Source organism: Macaca mulatta, chromosome 11 (genome assembly GCF_049350105.2).
Source record: "Macaca mulatta isolate MMU2019108-1 chromosome 11, T2T-MMU8v2.0, whole genome shotgun sequence".
NCBI lineage: Eukaryota > Metazoa > Chordata > Mammalia > Primates > Cercopithecidae > Macaca > Macaca mulatta.
Genome location: NC_133416.1, coordinates 55,809,301 through 55,833,038, shown reverse-complemented (window position 1 = coordinate 55,833,038; position 23,738 = coordinate 55,809,301). Strand labels below are relative to the sequence as shown.

The following is a 23,738-nucleotide window of genomic DNA, read 5'->3' as shown; positions in this document are numbered from 1 at the left end:
CTGCAGCCTGGGAGACACAGCAAGACTCTGTCTCAAAAAAAAAAAATTATTTGATGTTGGTATCTTTAGTGTTTTAATTAAAATATATTGCCAGATGCAGTAGCTTATGCCTTTAATTCCAGCACTTTGTGAGGCTGAGGTGGGAGGTTCGCTTAAACCCAGGGGTTCAAGCCTGGACAACATGGTGTAATCCCATCTCTACAGAAAATACAAAAATTAGCCAAGTGGGGTGGTGCACACCTGTAATCCCAGTTACTTGGCAGGCTGACATGGGAGGATCGCTTGAGCCCAGCAAGCAGAGGTTGTAGTGAGCTGTGATCGATTGTACCACTGCACTCCATCCTGGATGACAAGAGTGAGACCCTATCTCGAAAAAAAAAAAAAAAATGTGTGTGTGTGTGTGTGTGTGTGTGTGTATATATATATATATATATATGAGAATATGTATATGTGAGAGATACACGTTAATGAATTTAACACTTTAAAGCTGTCCTGACTGGTTAAGTGATTTCATATCAAAACATTAAGAATGTAGGTTAATAAAAGTTTAAAGTGTTCCACATTTTCACTTTCTTTTCAATGTAATGCAAATAGCTGGAAAAAAATAAGACATTTCTCCTTCCCCCATTTTGGGAAATCACAGATTAGTGTTCTTTCTTGGAGATTTTCTCTCTTGTTTTATTTAGGAACAACTTGAATGGTACGATGTTTTGTGAAAACATTACTATTAAGGTGATTATCTCACCACTTGTTAAATAACAAACTTAGTCTGACATCTCTACTACTCTTTTAAACTTGGGTTTTATTATTATTGTTTTCTTATGCTTTGCTGAATTCTGTTTTATTCCAGACATGCTGGTGTCTACACGGCAGAAGAAGTGGCCCTGATTATGCGTGAGAAGCTAATTCGTTTGCAGTCTTTGTATATTGATCAGTTTAAACGACTTCAGCATCTGCTCAAGGAGAAGAAGCGCCGGTACTTACATAATCGCAAAGTGGAACATGAAGCTCTAGGCAAGTTTTATGCTAGTTCCAATAAGCTGTTGTGGGTTTAACTTGTGAATTTGCTAGTACAGTCATGTGTCGCTTAATGACGGGGATACATACGTTGTTAGGCGATTTTTGTCATTCAAACTTCATAGAGTAACGCTAACATAGGTGGTATAGCCTACAATGTACCTAGGCTGCAAACCTGTACAAGCATGTTACTGTACTGAATACTGTGAGCAGTTGTAATAGTGGTATTTGTGTACCTAAACACATCTAAACATAGAAAAGGTACAGTTAAATTATGGCATAAAAGATTTTAAAAATGGGAACTTAGCATGAATGGAGCTTGTGGGACCGGAAGTTATTTTGGGCGAGTGAGTGGTGAGTCGTGAGTCAACGGGAAGGCCTAGCACATTATTATTTACTACTGTAGACGTTGTAAGTCCTGTACACTTAAGATGTACTAAATTTATAAAAAAAATTTTTTTTTTCAATAATAAATTAACCTTAGCTTATTGTAACTTTTTTAGTTTATAAACTCTTTTTTTTTTTTTTTTTAAATTGAGACAGATGCGGAGTCTTACTCTGTTGCCCAGGCTGGAGTGCAAGTGGTATGATCTCAGCTCACTGCAACCTCTGCCTCCTAGGTTCAAGCAATTCTCCCACCTCAGCCTCCCGAGTAGCTGGGATTACAGGCACATTCCACCATGCCCGGCTAATTTTTTTATTTTTAGTAGAGATTGGGTTTTGCCATGTTGGCCAGGCTAGTCTCAGAACTCCTGACCTCAAGTGATCTGCCTACCTTGGCCTCCCAGAGTGCTAGGATTACAGGCATGAGCCACCGCGCCTGGCCTATAAGCTTTTTTTTTTTTTGAAGAGACAGAATCTTGCTGTGTCACTCAGGCTGGAGTGCAGTAGCGTGGTCCTTACTCACTGCAGCCTTCAACTCCTGGACTCAAGCTATCCTGCCTCAGCCTCCTGAGTAGCTAGGACTACAGATGCACCAGCACACTCAGCTAATTTTTAAATTTTTGTAGAGACAGGGTCTCGCTATGTTGCTCAGGTTAGTCTTGAACTCCTGGGCTCAAGTGATCTTCCTACCTCGGTTTTCCAAAGTGCTGGGATTGATTACAGGCATGAACCACTGCACCTGGCCTTTATAGACTTAAAAATTTTTTTTAGAAAAACTTCTGGACTCTGTAATAACACTTAGCTTAAAACACAAACACACTGTATAGCTGTACGAAAATATTTTTTTATATCCCTATAAGCTTTTCTAGTTTAATTAAAAAAAAAAAAACCTTTTAAACTTTTGTTAAAAACTAAGATGCAAACACGTACATTAGCCTAGGCCTACACGGGCCTAGTGTCACTGTCTTTTGCTTCCACATCTTGTCCCAGCGAAAGGTCTTCAGGGACAGTCTCATGCAGCGAGCTGTCATCTCATGATAACAGTGTCTTCTGCAATACTTTCTGAGAGACCTGCCTGAGGCTGTTTTACATTTAAATTTTTTTTTAAAAAATAAATAGAGTGGAGTACATTCTAAGGATAAATACAGTAAATACATAAACCAGTAACATAGTTGTTTATTATCAAGTATTATGTACTGTGCATAATTATATGTGCTAGATTTTTTTTTGTGTGTGTGATGTAGTCTTACTGTGTCACGGGGCTGGAGTGCAGTGGTGTGATCTCAGCTCACTGCAACCTCCACTTCCTGGGTTCAAGCAATTCTCCTACCTCAGCCTTCCGAGTAACTGGGACTACAGGCTTATGCCACCACGCCCAGCTAATTTTTGTGTTTTTAGTAGAGATGGGGTTTCACCATGTTGGCCAGGATAGTCTCAATCTCCTCATCTGGTGATCCACCCGCCTTGGGCTCCCAAAGTGCTGGGATTACAGGTGTGAGCCACCATGTCCAAACTGTGCTAGACTTTTATACAACTGGCAGTACAGTAGGTTTGGCTACCAGCATCGCCACAAATGTGTGGGTTGAACTATGATGTCACTAGGCAATAAGAATTTTTCAGTTTTGTTATAATCTTATGGGACCACTGTAGTATATATAGTCCATGATTGATTAAAAAGTGGTTTATGTAGTACATGACTATAATTAGATTTATTTCTGTCTTGGTACCTGGGGTGGGGGCTAATTTGCTTTTGAAACTGCCTATCTTATGCCCAAAGATTTTCCTGTTTACTTGTTTACTTGGAGAAGTAAATTTGATGGATTGCTTGGCAAATAACATCTTGACTCTTGTAACTCTAGGCAGTAGTCTCCTGACTGGCCCAGAGGGACTTTTGGCCAAAGAACGAGAGAACTTAAAGCGATTAAAATGTCTGCGTCGATACCGCCAGCGCTATGGAGTGGAAGCCTTACTGCATAGGCAGTTGAAGGAACGGAGAATGCTGGCCACAGATGGTGCCGCCCAACAGGTAATTTGTGTGTATACCTTTAAGGTATATATGTTCACTTTATTTATTGTTTTTATGTTTTTGAGATGGAGTCTCGCACTGTCACCTGAACTGGAGTGCAGTGGTGCAATCTCGGCTCACCGCAACCTCTACCTCCCAGTTTCAAGTGATTCTCCTGCCTCAGCCTCCCGAGCAGCTGGGATTACAGGTGCCCGCCACCACACGCCTGGCTAATTTTTTGTATTTTTAGTAGAGACAGGGTTTCACTATGTTGGCCAGGCTGGTCTCCTAATCCTTGATCTCGTGATCTACCCACCTTGGCCTCCCAAAGTTTTGGAATTGCAGACATGAGCCACTGTGCCTGGCCACGTTCGCATTATTTACAAAGTTAGCGTAATTGTCAAAACATTATGTCCAGTTTTTTTTTTTTTTTTTTGAGACAGAGTTTCACTCTTGTTGCCCAGGCTGGAGTGCAGTGGCGAGATCTTGGCTCACCGCAGCATCCACCTCCCGGGTTCAAGTGATTCTGCTGCCTCAGCTTCCCGAGTAGCTGGGATTACAGGCAGGCGCCACCATGTCTGGCAATTTTGTATTTTTAGTAGATACGAGGTTTCTCCATGTTTGTCAGGCTGGTCTCGAATTCCCTATGTCCAGTCCTGGATCTGAAATCTGACTTTTTGCACTTGGGTTGTAGTAAAAGCACTTAGCTTGAAGTCAGGAGACATGGATTCTAGTCTGAGTCCCCACTGACCAGCTCTGTGTCTGCACAGTTAACTTTTATGGGCCTCAGTATTCTCATTTGCATATTGAGTAGTTGGGAAGAGTTTCTAAGTCCTTTGGTTCAGATATTCTTCAGTTCAGAAATAAGCACAGGTTAAGCCTAAATTGCTTGGGAATCTTGTTTTAAAAGGTGGGAAGGTAGAGTAGGAGCAATTGAATGTAGGAAGTAAGGTTAATAGGAAGAAGGGTTAAGTGATCATTCTTAAATTTGTTTTTCAAACCCTTGGTCTCCGTTTCAGTAAGAGTAATTTTATTTGTTTCATTTGTTGAGATTCCACTTAAGGCTACAATTTCAAAGAGTTCTGTTGGTAAAAGACAAAATTTATCTTAATTAGGCTGTATCACACTTTTAGAATATGGAGAGGTGTATTTGGTATTAAGGTTGACTCCTTCTTTATACACTAGGTTTTAAAGTTTTTTGTCTTTTGCATAATATTGGTAAATCTGTTTTTGTTAAATGTTGAATTTTCTAGCCTTTAGGATGCGCTTTTCTTATATAACTATTTTCATCATAGTTTTATGTTCTTTCGTGGGTGTATTTTATCTGTCTTTTTCCATTTTAGGCCCATACCACTCGTTCCAGTCAGAGGTGCTTGGCCTTTGTGGATGATGTTCGTTGTTCCAATCAGTCTCTTCCAATGACCAGACACTGCCTTACCCGTATCTTTTTACTCTGCCTGTTAAGGCTGTGATTTGCTAGTTTGAAGACTAGTGGGAATCTCTGCTACTTTGCTTAATTGAAGGATTTTGTTTTCCTTTGGCCCTGAATCAAGGCCAGCAGTTTGCTGAAGCTGTTGGTTTCAAGCAGGAGCCTAAAGAATTGTCTTTCTGTGGTCTGTTGGCCATTTCATAAGTTCGGAAATGTAATGGTCAATTCATTAGAAAGAAACATGGGTCATTTTTCATAGATGTGGGCTAATATTTATTTATAGTCTTAATACTTGGGTTCCAAAATATCTGTAAAATATTTATAATTATCTCAAGGTTTCTGATTTAACTTGCTTATTAGAATCGTAATACTGTTAAATCTAATTATAAACTTAAAAAATTTGTGTGGGTTTTCCACCCCAATTGAAAGGATGATTTTGCACTGTGAACTTCTAGTATTATCCTTTTGTGTGGTTAGGGCCCTCACTTCTATATTTTATTTTATTTTTTATTTTTTGGAGATGGAGTTTTGCTCTTGTCTCCCAGGCTGGAGTACAATGGTGTGATCTCGGCTCACTGCAACCTCCGCCTCACTGCAACTTCTGCCTCCCAAGTTCAAGTGATTCTCCTGCCTCAGTGTCCCGAGTAGCTGGGATTACAGACACGTGCCACCGCAACCAGCTGATTTTTGTATTATTAGTAGAGTTGGGGTTTCACCATGTTGGCCAGGCTGGTTTCGAACTCCTGACCTCAGTCAATCCACCAGCCTTGGCTTCCCAAAATGCTGGGATTACAGCAGTGAGCCACCGTGTCCAGCTTTTATCTTTTTATTTTTGTTTTTTTGAGACAGGATTTTGCACTCTTACCCAGATTGGAGTGCAGTGGCTCAGTCCTAGCTCACTGCAGCCTTGAACTCCTAGGTCAAGCAATTCTCTCACCTCAGCCTTCTGAATAGCTAGGACTATGTATGTGTGCCACCATGCCTGGCTAATTATTTATTTTATTTTATTATTAATTATATTTTTTTGAGACAGTCTCACTCTGTTGCCCAGGCTGTAGTGCAGTGGTGTGATCTCGGCTCGCTGCAGCCTCCGCCTCCCAGGTTCAAGCAATTCTTGTGCGTCAGCCTCCTGAGTAGCTGGGATTACAGGTGTGTGCCACCGTGCCCAGCTGATTTTTGTATTTTTAGTAGAGATGGGGTTTCACCATGTTGGCCAGGTTGATCTCAAATTCTTGACCTCAAGTGATCTGCCTTCTTTGGCCTCCCAAAGTGTTGGGATTACAGGCGTGAGCCACTGCACCTGGCCTATTTTTTAAAAAAATTTTTTGTAGAGACAATTTTATGTTGCCCAGGCTGGGCTTAAGCAATCCTCCAGTCTTGTCCTCCCCAAATGCTGGGCTTACAGGCATAAGCCACTGTTCCTGGCCTTTAGAAACTTAAAAAAAAATACCTGACTCTTTAAAAAATTAAAAAAAAAATTTTTTTTGAGACAGATTCTCAGTCTGTTTCCCTGGTTGGGGTGCAGTGGCATGATGATGGCTCACTGCCATGATCTGCTGGACTTAAGCAATCTTCCCACGAACTCATTCACCAGAGTAGCTGGGATTATGGGCATGTGCTACTATGTCCAGCTAATTTTGTTTAATTTTTGTAGAGGGGATGTGTCACTATGTTGCCCAGGCGGGTCTCGAACTTCTGAGCTCATGTGATCTTCCCGCCTCAGCCTCCCAAAGTGCTAGGATTACAGGTGTGAGCCACCATGCCCAGTCTCTTGACTCTTTTGTAATAACACTTAGTCACTGTGCCTGGCCTCTAACTTGCATACTTCAAATTAGAAGTTTACTATTTCCAAAAATGAGATGCTTTTTTTTCTTTTTTCAATTAATTTGCCTTTGAACCATCGTAAATGTCTCTTGATTCTGTTAAAGGACTACATTTGGCATTGGGCCTTCAAACCTTTTTGAGTTGTTGATTGATTTGTGAAAATGCTTGTTATTGACATTGAGAAAAATTTCACAGTAAAAGCACTTGTTAATTAAATAGGATTGCTGGATTTCATTTGCTTGGCAAGAAATGCCAAATATTTGGAAATTAAAACTTATTTTCTTTAATAGGAAGAGGAGAAGGAGAACCTCCTCTTAGTCTTTTGACAGGAAGCTGAGTTTTTATTTTGCTTATTAAATATTTTACTAATTTATTAATTACAACATGTCTGATAAGATATTATTGTTCTTAATATATAGAATGCTTGTGCAAAGTAATGAAAAACTCTAAAGATAAATACTTACATCCTGGACAACACAGTGAGACCTCATCTCTAAAGATAAAAAGGAAGAAAGAAAAATTATCTGGGCATGATGGCATGTATCTGTAGTTCTGGCTACTTGGGAGGATTTTTTGAGCCTAGGAGTTTGAAGCTGCAGTGAGTTAGGATCATGCCACTGCATTCTACCCTGGGTGACAGAGCAAGACCCTGTCTCTTAAAAAAAGAAAAAAAAGGCTGGGCGAGGTGACTCACGCCTGTAATTCCAGCACTTTGGGAGGCCGAGACGGGTGGATCACCGATGTCAGGAGTTCAAGACCAGCCTGGCCAAGATGGTGAAACCCCATATCTACTAAAAATACAAAACAAAATTAGCCAGGCATGGTGACAGGTGCCTGTAATCCCAGCTACTTGGGAGGCTGAGGCAGAGAATTGCTTGAACCCAGGAGGCGGAGGTTGCAGTGAGTGGAGATCACGCCACTGCACTTGTCTGGGTGACAGAGTGAGACTCTGTCTCAAAAAAAAAAAAAAATAGGCTGGGTACAGTGGCTCACGCCTGTAATCCCAGCACTTTGGGAGGCTGAGGTGGGCAGATCATGAGGTCAGGAGGTCGAGACCATCCTGGCTAACATGGTGAAACCCCGCCTCTACGGAGAATACAAAAATTAGCCGGATGTGGTGGCGGGCGCCTGTAGTCCCAGCTACTCAGGAGGCTGAGGCAGGAGAATGACATGAACCCGGGAGGTGGAGCTTGCAGTGAGCTGAGATTTTGCGCCACTGCACTCCAGCCTGGGCGACAGAGTGAGACTGTGTTTCAAAAAAAAAATTTTGCCTAAAACATAATTGGGCAAATGCTATGGACAGATTTAAAAGAAGATAGAAAAGGCTAATAGGGCTGGGCAGAGTGGCTCTCACCTGTAATCCCAGCACTTTGGGAGGCTGAGGCGGGTGGATCACCTGAGGTCAGGGGTTTGAGACCAGCTTTGCCAATATGGTGAAACCCTGTCTCTACTAAATATACAAAAATTAGCTAGGCGTGGTGATGGGCGCCTGTAATTCCAGCTACTCGGGAGGCTGAGGCAGGGGAATCCCTTGAACCCGGGAGGCAGAAGTTGTGGTGAGCCGAGTTTGCGCCATTGCACTCCAGCCTGGGCGACAGAGCGAGACTCCGTCTCACGCAAAAAAACAAAAACAAAAACAAAAAAAACACTAATAGTTGACAAGTGTGTATCTTCACTATAAATACAGCTGGCCTTTGAACAATTCAGAGGGTTGGGGTGCTGACCCCCTACACAGTTGAAAATTTGTGTATAATTTTTGATTCCTCCAAAATTTAACTGCTGGTAGCCTTATGGCTTACTGTTGATCAGAAGCCTTAACAACATAGCTGCCTAAGACATATTTTATATGTCTTATATATTGTATTCTTAAAATAATCTAGGAAAAAGTGTTACTAAGAAAATCATAAGGAAGAGAAAATACATTTACTGTTTATTAAATGGAAGTGGATTATCATAGAGGTCCTTATTCTTGTGGTCTTTTTGTTAAATGGAGGGGGAAGTGTTATTGTCTGTGGGATGGCAGAGGCAGAAGAAAATGCACGTGGAAGTGGACCCGTGCAATTCAAACTTGTGTTGTTCAAAGGTTAACTCTAAATAGGAAATAAAACAAGGAAAATTTAAAATCTATAAAATTGTTATTTGTACATATATTTGTTTTAAAATTAAAAATACGCAGTTTTTCAAAAATGAGTCGGTGAATTTCAAAAGTAGGTGAGAGTATGGTGAAATGGATGGACCTTTCTAAATATTGCTAGTGGGAATATAAATTGATATAAGCTTTTTGGAAAGCAATTTGACAATAATTCATATTTCCTCATATGAAGATTTTTACTTCTGGGAATTTATTTTAAGGAGATAATCAAATGCAGACCAATATTTTTACATGAAATATTCTTCCAACTTGAGACAGCCTTAAAATTTTTAGAGCCGGAGAATAGGGAGATAAATTATGGCACAACATAGTGTGGAATATTTTCAGGCATTAAATATATTTAACAAAATTTGTGAATGACAGCAAAATGATAGTGACATTCCAGGATATGGAATTCTGTACTGTGTCTAAATTGCATGAAACCAAATACTGGGAGGGAACAATACAGAAATGTGATGGTTTGTGCATGGTGTGGTTATGAATGCCCTTTTTTCACTGTTCTTTTATTTTTTGGTTTTTTAAAGCGAGCTTGAATTACTTTTATAAGGGAAAAAACTCAGTTTACAGATACTAAGGACTATTTTAGATATTTCTTATAATACTGTACTCAAATAGCTTATTAAAATATAAATATAAAGCAAAATTGAAAATGTATTTGAAAAGAGAAGGGAAGTATTTTCTTTTCCTTTTATGCTCTTTCCTTTCCACTCCATAGTTGCCTAAGTCACTTACCCTTCCTTAAGTCCTTATCCCAGAGAAAGATGCGACTGCCATTGGTGACCTGTTAACTCTTTACTGTGGTCTAATGGAGACAGCACTCGACTGAAAGTGAAGGACCCAGACTCTAGTTGTAGGTTAACCATTCCCTTCTTTTTACCTCTTTTGCCCCATGTGAAAGGAAAGCGGGTGGAAGATGACGGGGGGAGTCCTTTTTAAGGATATTGTGGTATTAAATACATAAGAGACTTGTGAAAGTCCTTTGAATTCAAATGAAAAAAAGTTCTTGGCTGGTCATGGTAGCTTACGCCTGTAATCCTAGCACTTTGGGAGGCTGAGGCAGGCGGATCACCTGAGGTCAGGAGTTCGAGACGAGCCTGGCCAACATGGCAAAACCCTGTCTCTACTAGAAGTATAAAAATTAGCTGGGTGCCTGTAATCCCAGCTACTTGGGAGTCTGCGGCAGGAGAATCTCGAACCCAGGAGGCAGAGGTTGCAGTGAGCCAAGATCGCACCACTGCATTCTAGCCTGGGTGACAGAGCGAGACTTCTAAAAAAAGTTTGGTTGAAATATTTAATGGTAACATTTTAAATATTAATAATTTAAATAAGAGTGGGCTTCTTAAGCACATTAGATATTGCTTAGATTTTCTTAAGCGCATAGTGCAGATCTGATGATTCCCATTAGATTCATGTGTTTATTCATTTGATCATTCAATAAATACTCGTTTGCCTTGTACTATCTTCTGTTTCTTTAGAGTAGTGGTTTTCAGCTGGGGGCCATTTTGTTTTCCAGTTGGCAATGTGTGGAGAAATTTTTGGTTGTTATAATTCAGAGATGGAGGTGCTGCTGACAGCTAGTGGTTAGAGGCCAGGAATGCTGCTATACATCCTCGTCCAACAAAGATGTACCTGGCCCACAATGTTGGTAGTGCCACAGTTGTCACACCCTGCTTGAGAGTTTAGTTATTTCCAAGTATGCATTGAAAGAAATAGCTTTATTCTTTTTTTTTTTTTTTTTTTTTTTTTGAGACGGAGTCTCGCTCTGTTGCCCAGGCTGGAGTGCAGTGGCCGGATCTCAGCTCACTGCAAGCTCCGCCTCCCAGGTTCACGCCATTCTCCTGCCTCAGCCTCCCGAGTAGCTGGGACTACAGGCGCCCGCCACCTCGCCCGGCTAGTTTTTTGTATTTTTTAGTGGAGATGGGGTTTCACCATGTTAGCCCATGTTGGGATGGTCTCGATCTCCTGACCTCGTGATCCGCCCGTCTTGGCCTCCCAAAGTGCTGGGATTACAGGCTTGAGCCACCGCGCCCGGCCTAGAAATAGCTTTATTCAAGGAAGTTTATATGGTTTAAAAAATTACAAAGTATGTTAGATTTTTTTTTTAATTTAAAAAATTACCATAAAAGTTTTGAGTTGAAAATTATAATTCCATAATTCAGGTACTATCAGTTTATAGAAAAATTGTGTTTTCTGGTTAAAAATAAGTCAAATTTTAAAATAACATTTATTAATCTAGGAAAATAACCAGGTAGTTAAGATTTCAAGAAATGGTAGCACTTGCATAAAATGTGTTTTGTAGAGTAACTTGAATTTTATTGTATCTAATCATCTCGATTTTGATTCATTCTACAGTGCTTCTTTGCTAACTTGGAAATATAGCCCTTCTACCTTTAACAAAAGTTGTTAATAGAGTCCTTGGAGTGTTTCTGGAATACTTTTTTTTTGTTTTTTTCAATGGGCCTTCATAAGCAACATTTTCTTCTTTAGGATCATAAAAGGATTCTTCTGTACTACCACACTCCCCTAAAAAAAAAAAAAGCGTGAATATTTAATTTCTTGTCAGAATATGATACCTAGTGACTTTTACTAGAGCTCTGTTTCCCCCTATTCCAGTGGTGCTTTAAATGAATTTATCATGTAATCATCTTTGGAAACAAGGTCCAAGAAATTGTTGCAAACTTTGCCAGTCTGCTAAGGGAGCAGACACATTGTATCTCCTGGAAGGGCTGTTGAGGGGCATTTTCAAGGCTATTTGCATTTGCCACTACATGTTTCTTCTGAATAGGTATGTGTTCCTGGGAGTGTTACTGCTACTTACTTAAGGGAGAATGGGATTAGTGTCTAGTTTAAATGACCAGGATCCTGAAAAGGAGGTTGGGGACAAGTTTTAAATTACTGGTAGAGCTAGAATTTGATGCTAGTAAATGACATTTATTTTGAGAAGTAACTTTAAAAATTGCTAACTGCATTTGGTATTCTGTATCAAATGTAATTGTAATTTATCTTGTATAGTCCAGACCTTGAGTTTTATGTGGCAGACAATGTTATTTGTATTTTATGCTTTCGATAGATTGTGTTTTATTTCCCTTGACCATTTTTCTACAGATATTTGTCAGGATACGAATCAGGTTCTCTTCAAGTGCTGCCAGGGATCTGAAGAGGTACCCTGCAACAAACCTGTTCCTGTAAGCCTCTCTGAGGATCCCTGCTGCCCACTGCATTTCCAGTTGCCTCCTCAGATGTATAAGCCCGAGCAGGTACTGTCTGTGCCAGACGATCTGGAAGCCGGCCCCATGGATCTGTACTTGAGTGCTGCTGAGCTTCAGCCCACTGAGAGTTTACCTCTGGAGTTCAGTGATGTAAGTTAGAGAAGCTCTGCTCTGGGTCAGGCCCTTGAGACAAAGCCTTACTTATTAATGGTGAGAATAGGTTAGTCTTTGTGGTTAGGAAGATCGACAAAGTGATATATATGTATGGTTGTGTTTGTATGTTAGTGTATTCATTTGGAGAAATCTACCCTACCTAATTTTTTTTCCAGACTCTTTTCCCATACCTTTTTAGGGATACAATTTACATGCTATAAATTGCACTCTTTGAAAGTGTGTAATTGAGTGATTTTTAGCATATTCACAAAGTTAATGCAATTATCACCACTATCTAATTTCAGAAGGTTTTCACTGTCTCCAAAAGAAACTCAGTACCTATTATGACACTTCATTTTTTTCTCCCCCCAGCCCCTGGCCACCACGAATCTACTTTTTGTCTCTAAATTTGCTTATTTGGGACATTTCATATCAATGTAATAGTATATGTATCCTTTTGTGTCTGGCTTGTTTCACTTAGCATAATGTTTTCTAATGTTTTCAAGGTTTACCCATACTATGGTATGTATCAATACTTCATTCCTTTTTGTGACTGAATTAATATTCCATTGTTTGGAAATACCATCCTTTGAAAATCTATCAGTTGATGGATATATTTGTGCTGTTTCTACTTTCTGGCTGTTATGGAATATACTGTTAAGAACTTTTGAGATAGGGTTTCTGTCGGCATGAACCACCACGCCCAGCTTAGGTATCATTTTTGTAATTTTTTTTTTTTTTTTAATTGGGGTCTTGCTCTGTTGCTCAGGCTGGAGTGCAGTGGCATGATCATGGCTCACTGCAGCCTCGAACTCCTGGGCTTAAGTGATCCTCCTGCCTCAGCCTCCCAAGTAGCTGGGACTATAGGTTTATGCCACCATGCCCAGCCAGTTTTTTATTTTTTGCATAGATGAGGTCTCCCTATGTTGCCTAGACTGGTTTTCAACTCCTGGGCTCAAGTGATCCTCTTACCTTGGCCTCCCAAAGTGCTGGGATTACAAGCGTGAATCACTGTGCCCGGCCACTATAACTTGGCTTTTTTTTTAAAGACTGAATCTTGTTCTGTTGTTCAAGCTGGAGTGCAGTGGTGTGATCTCAGCTCACTGCAACCTCTGCCGCCAAGATTCAAGTGATTCTTGTGCTTCACCCTCTCGAGTAGCTGGGACTTTGGGTGCGTGCCAGCAGGACTTGCTAATTTTTGTATTTTTTGTAGAGACAGGGTTTCGCCATGTTGGCTAGGCTGGTCTCTTAACTCCTGGCCTCAAGTGATCCGCCCACCTTGGCCTCCCGAAGTGCTGGGATTATAGGCATGATTCACCATTCCTGGCCTATAACTGTTAATGATAACTTTGGTGATTTTACTTGTGGGAAGACCAGGCATCAGATATTAATATGAGTAAAAACACAGCTGTTCATTCTGGATATTTGCTTGCTTTCTGTGCTTTGATGCAAGGGTGGTTGGCAAGTAGTAACTTAACACCTTAATCTTACTACTTTTGAGTTCCTTCTCTCTCATTCTCTATTGGTGGTTTTGGAGATAGTAACAAAACGTGGATTCTCTTATTTTATCTTTATTGATTTATGTGTTTTTGAGATGGAATCTTGGTCTGTCGCCTAGACTGGAGTGCAGTGGCACGATCTTGGCTCACTGCAACCTTCACCTCCTGGGTTCAAGCAATTCTCCTGTTCCTGCCTCCCTAGTAGCTGGGATTACAGGTGTGTGCCACCATGTCTGCCTTATTTTTTTATTTTTCAGTAGAGATGGGATTTTGCCATGTTGGCCAGGCTGGTCTCGATCTCCTGACCTCAGGTGATCCACTCGCCTCAGCCTCCCCAAAGTGCTGGGATTACAGACATGAGACGCCGTGCCCGGCCGAAAACATGGATTCTCTTTATATCCTGATACTTCAGTTTTTAAAACACTCCTGTTTTAATAGGCATTTTTGCTGATTTTCTTATTTTAGGTTCCTTTTCCCAATTTATAATCTTATAAAAGACAACACTTTGTATATATGAGAAAAGCTTTTTCTGAAAACGTATCCATTCCATTATTATCTTGAGACTTGGATGTCTTTTGCTTCAGTATTTAAATAATTCCAAGCTAATTATTATTATTTTTTTTGACAGAGTCTGTCTCTGCTACCCAGGCTGGAGTGCAGTGGCGTGATCTCGGCTCACTGCAACCTCTGCCTCCTGGGTTCAAGTGATCCGGTCTAAGCCTTCCAAGTAGTTGGGATTACAGGCGCGCACCACCATGCCTGGCTAATTTTTGTATTTTTAGTAGAGACAGGGTTTTGCCATGTTGGCCAGGCTGGTCTCAAACTCCGGGCCTCAAGTGATTCTCCCACCTTGGCCTCCTAAAGTGCTAGGATTATAGGCATGAGCCACCACACCCATTCCAAGCGAATTATTTATATAAGAATTGCACGTGGGCCAGGCGTGGTGACTCACGCTTGTAATACCAGCACTTTGGGAGTCCGAGGCAGGTGGATCACCTGAGGTCAGGAGTTTGAGACTAGCCTGGCAAACATGGTGAAACTCCCTCTACAAAAAATACAAAAATTAGCTGGATGTGGTGGCACACACCTGTAATCGCAGCTACTGGGGAGGCTGAGGCAGGAGAATTGCTTGAACCTGGGAGATGGAGGTTGCAGTGAGCCAAGATCTTGCCATTGCACTCCAGCCTGGGTAACAAGAGCGAAACTGTGTCTCACCACACGCATATACACACAAAAATTGCACATGGTAAAAGAATGGGAGAAAACAGATTTATAGTCTTCATGGTGTGAGAACACTGGTTTCTGTGGGTACTACAGAAGTTTCCAACTCACCTGAAATGGATGGTAGGTTAGTGTATCCTATACCCTATGTTTCTGCTTAAATTGAGCAGCTTTATTTTATTGTTTTTTTTGAGACAGTCTTGCTCTGTCACCCAGGCTGGAGTGCAGTGGCGCAGTCTCGGCTCACTGCAACCTCTGCCTCCTGGGTTTAAGCAATTCTCCTGCCTCAGCCTGCTGAGTAGCTAGGACTACAGGTGCGTGCCACGACGCCTGGCTAATTTTTGTATTTTTAGTAGAGATGGGGTTTCACCATGTTGGCCAGGCTGGTAATTTTTTGTATTTTATTGGAGACGGGGTTTCACCATATTAGCCAGGATGGTTTCTTGACCTCGTGATCCTCCCGCCTCGGCCTCCCAAAGTGTTGGGATTACAGGCCTGAGCCACTGTGCCCGGCCTGAGCAACTTTAAGTAGATTTTTAAATTACATAAATTCTTTAATGTGAAGATGTTGTGATTCTCATTTTTGGTGATTAGCACACCAAAAAATGAGAAAGGATTGCAAATTCTTAGATTTATTTAAAAGCGTAGAACTAAGCTTCTCGTGAAGCTAGATGAATAGAAACATAGAGCGTCTATAAACTGGATTAGGTATAGAGGGGTACAGACCTCCTGGATATTTTTAACTCTTAGGAAAGAGGAGTTTAGCACCAGACTCTTGAAAAGCAGTGGCATGAAAGTTAGTTTGATATATTGTTTGAGCCTTTGTAATGCCTTAGGCCCTGAATCAAGACCAATGGTTTGCTGTAGCTGTTGGTTTCAAACAGGAGCTAAGAGTGATGTCTTCCTTGTGGTCTGTTGGCTATTCAGTATTCCAGTGCGAAGTGCCAATTCAGTTGGAAGAAACATAGTCTAGAATGTAATGTCATTTTTTTTTAACAAAGCAAAACTGTGTTAGCCTTAAGAACCAGGGAGTTGGCTGGACGTGGTGGCTCATGCCTGTAATCCCAGCACTTTGGGAGGCTGAGGCGGGTGGATCACTGGATCAGGAGATTGAAGGCCATCCTGGCTAACACGGTGAAACACCGTCTCTACTAAAAATACAAAAAATTAGCTGGGCGGCCGGGCGCGGTGGCTCAAGCCTGTAATCCCAGCACTTTGGGAGGCCGAGACGGGCGGATCACGAGGTCAGGAGATCGAGACCATCCTGGCTAACACAATGAAACCCCGTCTCTACTAAAAATACAAAAAAAAATTAGCCGGGCGAGGTGGCGGGCGCCTGTAGTCCCAGCTACTCGGGAGGCTGAGGCAGGAGAATGGCGTAAACCCGGGAGGCGGAGCTTGCAGTGAGCCGAGATAGCGCCACTGCACTCCAGCCTGGGCGACAGAGCGAGACTCCGTCTCAAAAAAAAAAAAAAAAAAAAAAAAAATTAGCTGGGCATGGTGGCACATGCCAGTAGTCCCAGCTACTCGAGAGGGCTGAGGCAGGAGAATCGCTTGAACCCAGGAGGCGGAGGTTGCAGTGAGCCGAGATCACGTTGCTGCACTCCAGCCTGGGTGACAGAGCGAGACTCTGTCTCAAAAAACAAAAAAACAAGAAAAAAAAACAGGTTGTTGCTCTGTGGGGATAGGGACTTAACCAAAATAATATTTCCTAGCCATTCAGAGGAACTGTGAGTTTTCTGTCATCCTTCCTTTCTTCCTACCTTCTCCCTTTCCCCTGTTGGGGCTTGTTTGCTTGTTTCGTGGCTGTTAGGATGTTAATCAGGCAATCTTGTATTGTCCAGCAGTATTTAATTTTAATATAGCATTGTTCATATTTAATCACTGGTGAACTTGCATGTTGATTACAGGTAGCCTCAGAGAGAATATGCTTTTTTAAAAAATATTTTTTTAATTGTAGTAAAACATACATAACAAAATTTTACTCTTTTAACCTATGTATGTATGTGTGTATGTAGGTGGGTAACTAGAGATGGGGTCTTGCTGTATCACCCAGGCTGGTCTTGAATTCCTGGCCTCAAGTGATCCTCCCACTTCGGCTTCCCAAAGTGTTGGGATCACAGGCATGAGCCACTGTACCTGGCCATTTTTAAGTGTACAAGTCAGTGGTGGTACGAACATTTACCATGTTATACAGCTATCAATGTTTTCTGTTTCAGAACTTTTTCATCAGTCCAAACAGAAACTTTGTATTTTTTAAACAGTAACTCTCTCCTTTCCCTTTCCCCTGTTCCCTACTATTCTCCGTTCCTACTTCGTGTTTCTGTGAATTTTCCTGGACATTTTTTTTCTTTCCGAGACAGGGTCTGACTCTGCCACCCAGGTTGGAGTGCAGAGGCTCAATCTCGGCTCACTGCAGCCACTGTGTTCCGGGCTCAAGGGATCTTCCCACCTCAGCAGCCTCTGGAGTAGCTGGGACTACAGGTGTGTGCTGCTGCGCCTGGCTGATTTTTGCAGTTTTTGTAGAGACAGGATTTCACCATGTTGCCCAGGCTGGTCTTGAACTCCTGGGCTCAAGCGATCTGCCTACCTCGGCCTCCCAAAGTGCTGGGATTACAGGTGTGGTGGCCAGAATTGTGTTTTTTAATCCACTATATTGGTCTATGTTTTACACTTGGCAGCAAAAGCTCTCAGTGCTCTTGGATCTTGTTTCATTTGTTGGACGTTCTGGTAAAATTTTTTTTTGATCAAAGGTAGGCTAGGGTTGAGGGAGACAGCAGAGTATTGCTTTAAAGTTTGCTGAAAAACATACCACCTTTATTATTGTTTCCCTTGGTATTGCTGATGGGCTTTTCTCTCTTGTTTTCTAGGACTTGGATGTTGTGGGTGATGGTATGCAGTGTCCTCCTTCACCTTTGCTTTTTGATCCTTCACTAACCCTTGAAGATCATTTAGTCAAAGAAATTGCTGAAGACCCAGTGGATATTTTGGCAAGTGAAGAACAATCCCACCTGTTTCCCGCATGTAGAGACCTGGCCAGGCAGAGGGTTCCCTGCTGGATAGCATGTACTCCTGGAGGGGAGTGGGGTGTCATCACTAGTATAAAGACGCTCCACATGTCTCTCGCTCATTGAATACCATATAAGCAAAGCACTTTTAAAAATGCCCTACTTTGCTCCTGTATACCCTTGTTGCTGTAGTTCTCCAGATAGACTCTTAGAACACCTAATGGCCCCTGATCCTCATATCCCAGAGTAGGACATAAATTTATTTAAATAAAAGCTTGAGATAAGGAATCTAGGTAAACTGTACCTTCTGAGGGAGAGTTCAGCACTGAAATTGTTCTCATTATAGAATGACCAGTAAAGTAGTGTGATTTGAGTTCTGTCTGTGAACCTTGGGTAGAATTCCAGTGGCCCTGACTGAAAACCAGCAGTTGTACTGTAGCTGTTGGTTTCAAGCAGAGGCCTAAAGGACTGTCTTCCTATGGTCTGTTGGCTGTTCTGGGACCTCAGCAGGGAATGGCTGTTTCATTTGGAAGAAACAACCTACAGCTCTCCAACCCATTGGAAGAGGCTCAGGAGTAGGCTCTTCCAAGGGACAGGGATAGCTAATATAGGGAGGAGCATCTGTCCAGAATTAATTAATTTCTGTTGTATTTTTCTTATTGCTAGTATAAATGGCCACTGATAAGTCAGATTCATACTTCAGACCACAGTGAATGAATTTCTAACTGAAGTGCCTTTATTTCTTTTAACAGGGCCAGATGCAGATGGCTGGAGATGGGTGCAGATCCCAGGGATCTCGAAATTCTGAGAAAGCCTCTGCACCATTGTCTCAGAGTGGATTGGCTACTGCAAATGGGAAGCCAGAACCCACTTCTATTAGTTGATAGTTTGGGGAACCATTTTACTTTGGTGGATTTAAATTTCTCATTCTTCAAAGAAATATTTCTGATCATCTCTCACAAAACACAGGCAACCCAGACTATCTTGTTTTTCTTCTGGATTGAGTATTATAGTCAAAAGTAAAGCCAAATTTTGAGGACATGGACCAATACTTCTTAAGAGTTGTGGGTTTCTTCCCACTCAGGGCAAGGAAGAGAGATAATCCCTATCAAAGCTTCTGGGATTATTTGGTACTATACCTAAAAGGAAAGTGACATCTTTGTAATGGGATTTCCAAAGTCATGGATAGAAATCCACTTAAGTAGCTAGGTGGGAGCTGTCTTTGTGAGTAGTGTCTTTTAGATACTGATGGCCCTAATATCTGGTTATCTCTATCTAAAGACCTGCAGTTTAACTTTTCTTCACCTCTACTTAATTGGGCAATCTTTAACCTGTTTCCGTGGTGAACTCTGGCTTTTATCCTCTGAGAAAACAGCCCACAGGACTGGGTCCTCCTTATCCATCTTGCTTTTAACCTATGTAAATTTCTGTGGTTGCTATCTTATGTAAAATATAGTACAAATTTATTGTATATAGTTTCTATTAAATGTTAAAGAAAATGTTATGAAAATATCAAACAGTCACCTGAATTGAATGCATGTTTTGTTTGAGAATATAGTCTCTCTTTCGCGGTTTTAGGGACCTGTCTCTGATGGGAAAGGGAAGTTGGGGCAGATAATACTTCCATCCCAGGAAAAAATAAATCTTCAGTAGCTCATTTTGGTTTTGCTTTTAAGGAAGAAGTAAATGAAAAGGGGCAGGACTTATTAAAGCCAATCAGTTCCAAATATCTTCTTTCTACCCTTCCACTCTGTGTCCCCTACTCCCACTCCCATTTCTCACGATTAATGCCAATGTCATCTCTGCTAGGTGTGGTGGCTTACACCTGTAATCCCAGCACTTTGGGAGGCTGAGATAGGTGGATCACTTGAGCTCAGTACTTCCAGACCAGTCTGGGCAACATGGTGAGACCCTGTGTCTATATTTTCAAATTTTAAATAATTATTTAAAAAAACAATAATGCTCATGCCATCTCAAAATTCTCTAATGGTAGGAATATACTTAAAACATAAGAGAAATTGGGCCTGATGCTGGATCACTAAGATAGTAAGGTATTGTCAAGATTGTTTTGACACTGAATCTTAGAGCAGGGTTAAAATAGAAGTTCAGTTGGGGTTGAGGTACCTACACTAGAAATTGTCTATTTCTGTACTGCATTATGACAAGGAGGGCAAAAAATTACTTTAAGAACTGAAATGGGCACAGAATGGCTTACAGTTACACCATCATCTTAACTTTAATCATTTACATTCAGAGCATGGTCAGAAGTAACTCATAAAAGGTCCATCAGATGAACCCCTAGGGAGATTGCCTTTACTAGGTCTTCCAGTGATACTGTTTTTAAGTTTGTAGTTCCCACTGCTTTTTTGATTCCCTAGTTTAGTACTTTTTTTTTTTGAGACAGAGTCTGGCTCTGTCGCCTAGACGGGAGTGCAGTGGCTCAATCTTGGCTCACTGCAACCTCCATCTCCTACATTCAAATGATCCTCCTGCCTCAGCCTCCTGAGTAGCTGGGATTACAGGCATGCGCCACCGTGCCTGGTTAAATTTTGTATTTTTAGTAGAGATGGGGTTTTGCTATGTTGGCTGGGCTGGTCTCGAACTCCTCACCTCAGGTGATCTGCCTGCCTCAGCCTCCCAAAGTGCTAGAATTATAGGTGTGAGCCACCATGCCCAGCCTAGTGTAGTGCATTTTATACTTTATCCACAAAGACAAACATTTTATTTATGTGTTTCTTTATATTTGAGATGGGATCTCACTATGTCACCTGGCCTGGAGAACAGTGTCATGATTATAGTTCATTACGGTCTTGAACTGGGCTCAAGCCATTCCCCTGCCTCTCAGCCTCTTAAATCTGGGACTTGTGTGCCATCATGCCTAGCTAAGACAAACGTTACTTACACGGCTATGAGCTTGAACACGACTGCTCAGATATCCTCCTCCTGGTTAAAAAAATGTAATTTACAGACCACTAGCATATATATCACCCAGCATGATTGCTAAAAAGTAAATTAATAGGCCCATCAACACTTTCTGGGGAATGAGGGCCGGGGAATCTACTCTTAGAACCTCAGAAATTCTGATAGCTACGCATGCTTGCAGACTCAGCTGTGGTAAGTTTTGGGAAGGCTATGTTTGGCTACCATTCTCCAAGGTTCTGGCTCTCATTAGGTGCAGAGAAAACAGGAAGATGGGATAGGAGGGGCCTCAGGCTGCACCATATTACTGAGAAAGTTTTGGCCTTGGTAATGGAGTCTCTAAACAAAGGTCTGTTAGAAGAAATGGCTTAATACCCTTGCTGTGCTCAGTCACTAGCAGCAACCTGAGGGAAGTGTGATATCTTGGTCAATCCAAAGGTGAGGATGCTGGAGGCTCTCAGTTAACTGCACTCTTGAAATCTGGGCGGCATACCTCCATGGCTACAGCTTTTTGTCAGATCCACTTCTCCCGTGCATGTTCATGATTCCTGGGGGCCTTTTAAAGGAGAAACTTAGGGGTACAAATTAGAACCCTCATAGCTACAGTTTGTCTTGGGGCTGCAACTGGTAATCATCTCCCCTCTCTACTATACATTCTAAATTCCCTCAGTTATTATGATGGTAGGTCTTGGTTTGCCTGGTGGTATGAACCTACCTTCTTTCCTGGAAAGTCTTGAGCCTTTGGTAATCATACCCTTCTCAGGCCAGGGTTGCTGCACGTGTTAATTTAGTTACAGTTGTGTGAGGGAGTACCAACTGTATAGGCAGAATAATCATCTCAAAGATGTCCACATCCTAATCCCTGGGATCTGTGAATATGCTATTGTAAAATGGCAAAAAGAACTTTAGATGTGGTCAAGGTTAAGGGTTTTGAGATGGAGAATAGCCTGGATTATCTGGGTGGGCCCAATATAATCATGAATCTTTAAAAGCAGAGAACCTTTCCCAGCTGTGTTGAGAAGCTATAGTGTGAGAAGGTTTCAATGACCTGTTTGTTCTGGATGTGTGCAAAGACTGGGGAGAGGTCTCTAGTTGTTAAGGATGACCCCTCTACCAAAACTGACAGCCAGCAAGGAACTGTCTTTTTTTTTTTTTTTTTTTTTTTTGAGACGGAGTCTCGCTCTGTCACCCAGGCTGGAGTGCAGTGGCCGGATCTCAGCTCACTGCAAGCTCCGCCTCCCGGGTTTACGCCATTCTCCTGCCTCAGCCTCCCGAGTAGCTGGGACTACAGGCGCCTGCCACCTCGCCCGGCTAAGTTTTTGTATTTTTAGTAGAGACGGGGTTTCACCGTGTTAGCCAGGATGGTCTCGATCTCCTGACCTCGTGATCCGCCCGTCTCGGCCTCCCAAAGTGCTGGGATTACAGGCTTAAGCCACCGCTCCCGGCCGGAACTGTCTTAGAAAACCTGCCTGCTTCACTCCTTTATGCTTCATGTGTGACTCCTGGTTTAGGCCCTCATCCTTTCTCTTGAGAAAGGCAGTCGTCTCCTAGTTGGTCTCTCAGCCTCAAGTCTTATACTCTTTCAATCCATACTGCAGCCAGAATGATCTTAAAAACTTTATCCTGTCTCTTCTTTTTTTTTTTTTTTTTGAGATGGAGTCTTGCTCTGTCGCCCAGGCTGGAGTGCAGTGGCCGGATCTCAGCTCACTGCAAGCCCCGCCTCCCGGGTTCACGCCATTCTCCTGCCTCAGCCTCCCGAGTAGCTGGGACTACAGGCGCCCGCCACCTCGCCCGGCTAATTTTTTGTATTTTTTAGTAGAGACGGGGTTTCACCGTGTTAGCCAGGATGGTCTCGATCTTCTGACCTCGTGATCCACCCGTCTCGGCCTCCCAAAGTGCTGGGATTACAGGCTTGAGCCACCGCGCCCGGCCTATCCTGTCTCTTCACTGCTTATGGCAACCCCCTAGCCTTCAGTTACACCTCATTGTTGTCAGGAAAAAAAACAACCAGCTGCTTTAACATGGCATTTAAGACTTCATAATCTGATCTTATTTATCTATAGACAGTCATCTTGAAATGTTCTTTCTCTTACAGGCTATTCTCCAGCCATTCTTGGATTTATTTGAAAAGGAAACATTGAAATGTAGCCAAGTACATGGGGTTTGAATTCAGAAGGACCTGGATTGAATCCTGGTTTTGCCACTTTGAGAACTTTGTGACTTTAAGATAATCACTATCTCTCTGAACTTCAGTTTTCTCGACTGTGTAAATAGGGTGACACTGACCTAGAAGTGTTGTGAGATAAAGTGGAAAACACAGAATTAGAAGCTCTCAGAAACATGTAAACCCTCAGAAAATGGTAACTTATTATTTTAAAAGTGTAAGTTCTCTTCAGCTCAGGCATCACTTCATCCAAGTTTTTCAATGATTAGTTAATGCTGACATTGAATAAATACAAGCAAAATAGCAAATCCAGCCATGTCTATAGGTTCATTCATTTGTAAGGGAAAAGTACAAATCTGTATTCAAGATAGTAACTCAGTCTTCATGTTTACAGTTAAATATTTAATCTGACTTACAAGTAGCAGTGCTTATACTGCTTGTATTATTTTGCCTTGCTCCCCTCTCAGCGAAGTTGTAAGATTCATCCTGTTTGTCTACATCAAGATGTTTTCATTTATTTTCATTACTATATATAGAAATTTCCTACTTTTTTTTTTTTTTTTTAATTGAGACAGAGTCTTGCTGTGTCGCCAGGCTGGAGTGCAATGGTGCAATCTTGGCTCACTGCAACGTCCGCCTCCTGGGTTCAAGTGATTCCCCTGCCTCAGCCTCCCGAGTAGCTGGGATTTACTACACTATTATTATTCTACTATGGATAGAATTTTACTACATGACTCCATCACTATTCACTGTA

At 41.8% G+C, this 23,738-nt stretch overlaps 1 protein-coding gene and 3 non-coding genes across 53 annotated transcripts in view; all 4 read left to right on the top strand.

Moving 5' to 3' along the window:
• The window catches only part of KANSL2 (KAT8 regulatory NSL complex subunit 2), a 28,935-nt gene extending 9,517 nt beyond the window's left edge, over positions 1–19,418 (top strand). For 4 of the 50 annotated variants that reach the window (XR_013400983.1, XR_013400984.1, XR_013400986.1 and 1 more), the window contains 7 exons: positions 851–1,018; positions 3,265–3,427; positions 4,750–4,846; positions 11,917–12,170; positions 17,257–17,377; positions 17,764–17,883; positions 18,654–19,418. Coding sequence is in view for 13 of the 50 variants with exons in the window: in XM_015151579.3 (XP_015007065.1) it covers positions 851–1,014; positions 3,261–3,427; positions 4,750–4,846; positions 11,917–12,170; positions 17,764–17,883; positions 18,654–18,785 (934 nt within the window). In the remaining 37 variants the exon portion in view is untranslated. Of the gene's footprint in view, positions 1–850; positions 1,019–3,260; positions 3,615–4,749; positions 4,847–9,566; positions 9,662–11,916; positions 12,171–13,791; positions 13,890–17,256; positions 17,378–17,763; positions 17,884–18,653 lie in introns of all 50 variants that reach the window. The other 46 variants (XM_077954034.1, XM_077954035.1, XM_077954037.1 and 43 more) reach the window with 26 other exon arrangements.
• Positions 4,944–5,080, top strand: LOC114671192 (small nucleolar RNA SNORA2/SNORA34 family). The gene has a single exon (XR_003721079.2). It is a non-coding gene; the product is annotated as a small nucleolar RNA SNORA2/SNORA34 family (small nucleolar RNA).
• LOC114671193 (small nucleolar RNA SNORA2/SNORA34 family) lies at positions 15,727–15,861 on the top strand. The gene has a single exon (XR_003721080.1). It is a non-coding gene; the product is annotated as a small nucleolar RNA SNORA2/SNORA34 family (small nucleolar RNA).
• Positions 18,306–18,442, top strand: LOC114671194 (small nucleolar RNA SNORA2/SNORA34 family). The gene has a single exon (XR_003721081.1). It is a non-coding gene; the product is annotated as a small nucleolar RNA SNORA2/SNORA34 family (small nucleolar RNA).
• Positions 19,419–23,738: the final 4,320 nt, after the last annotated feature.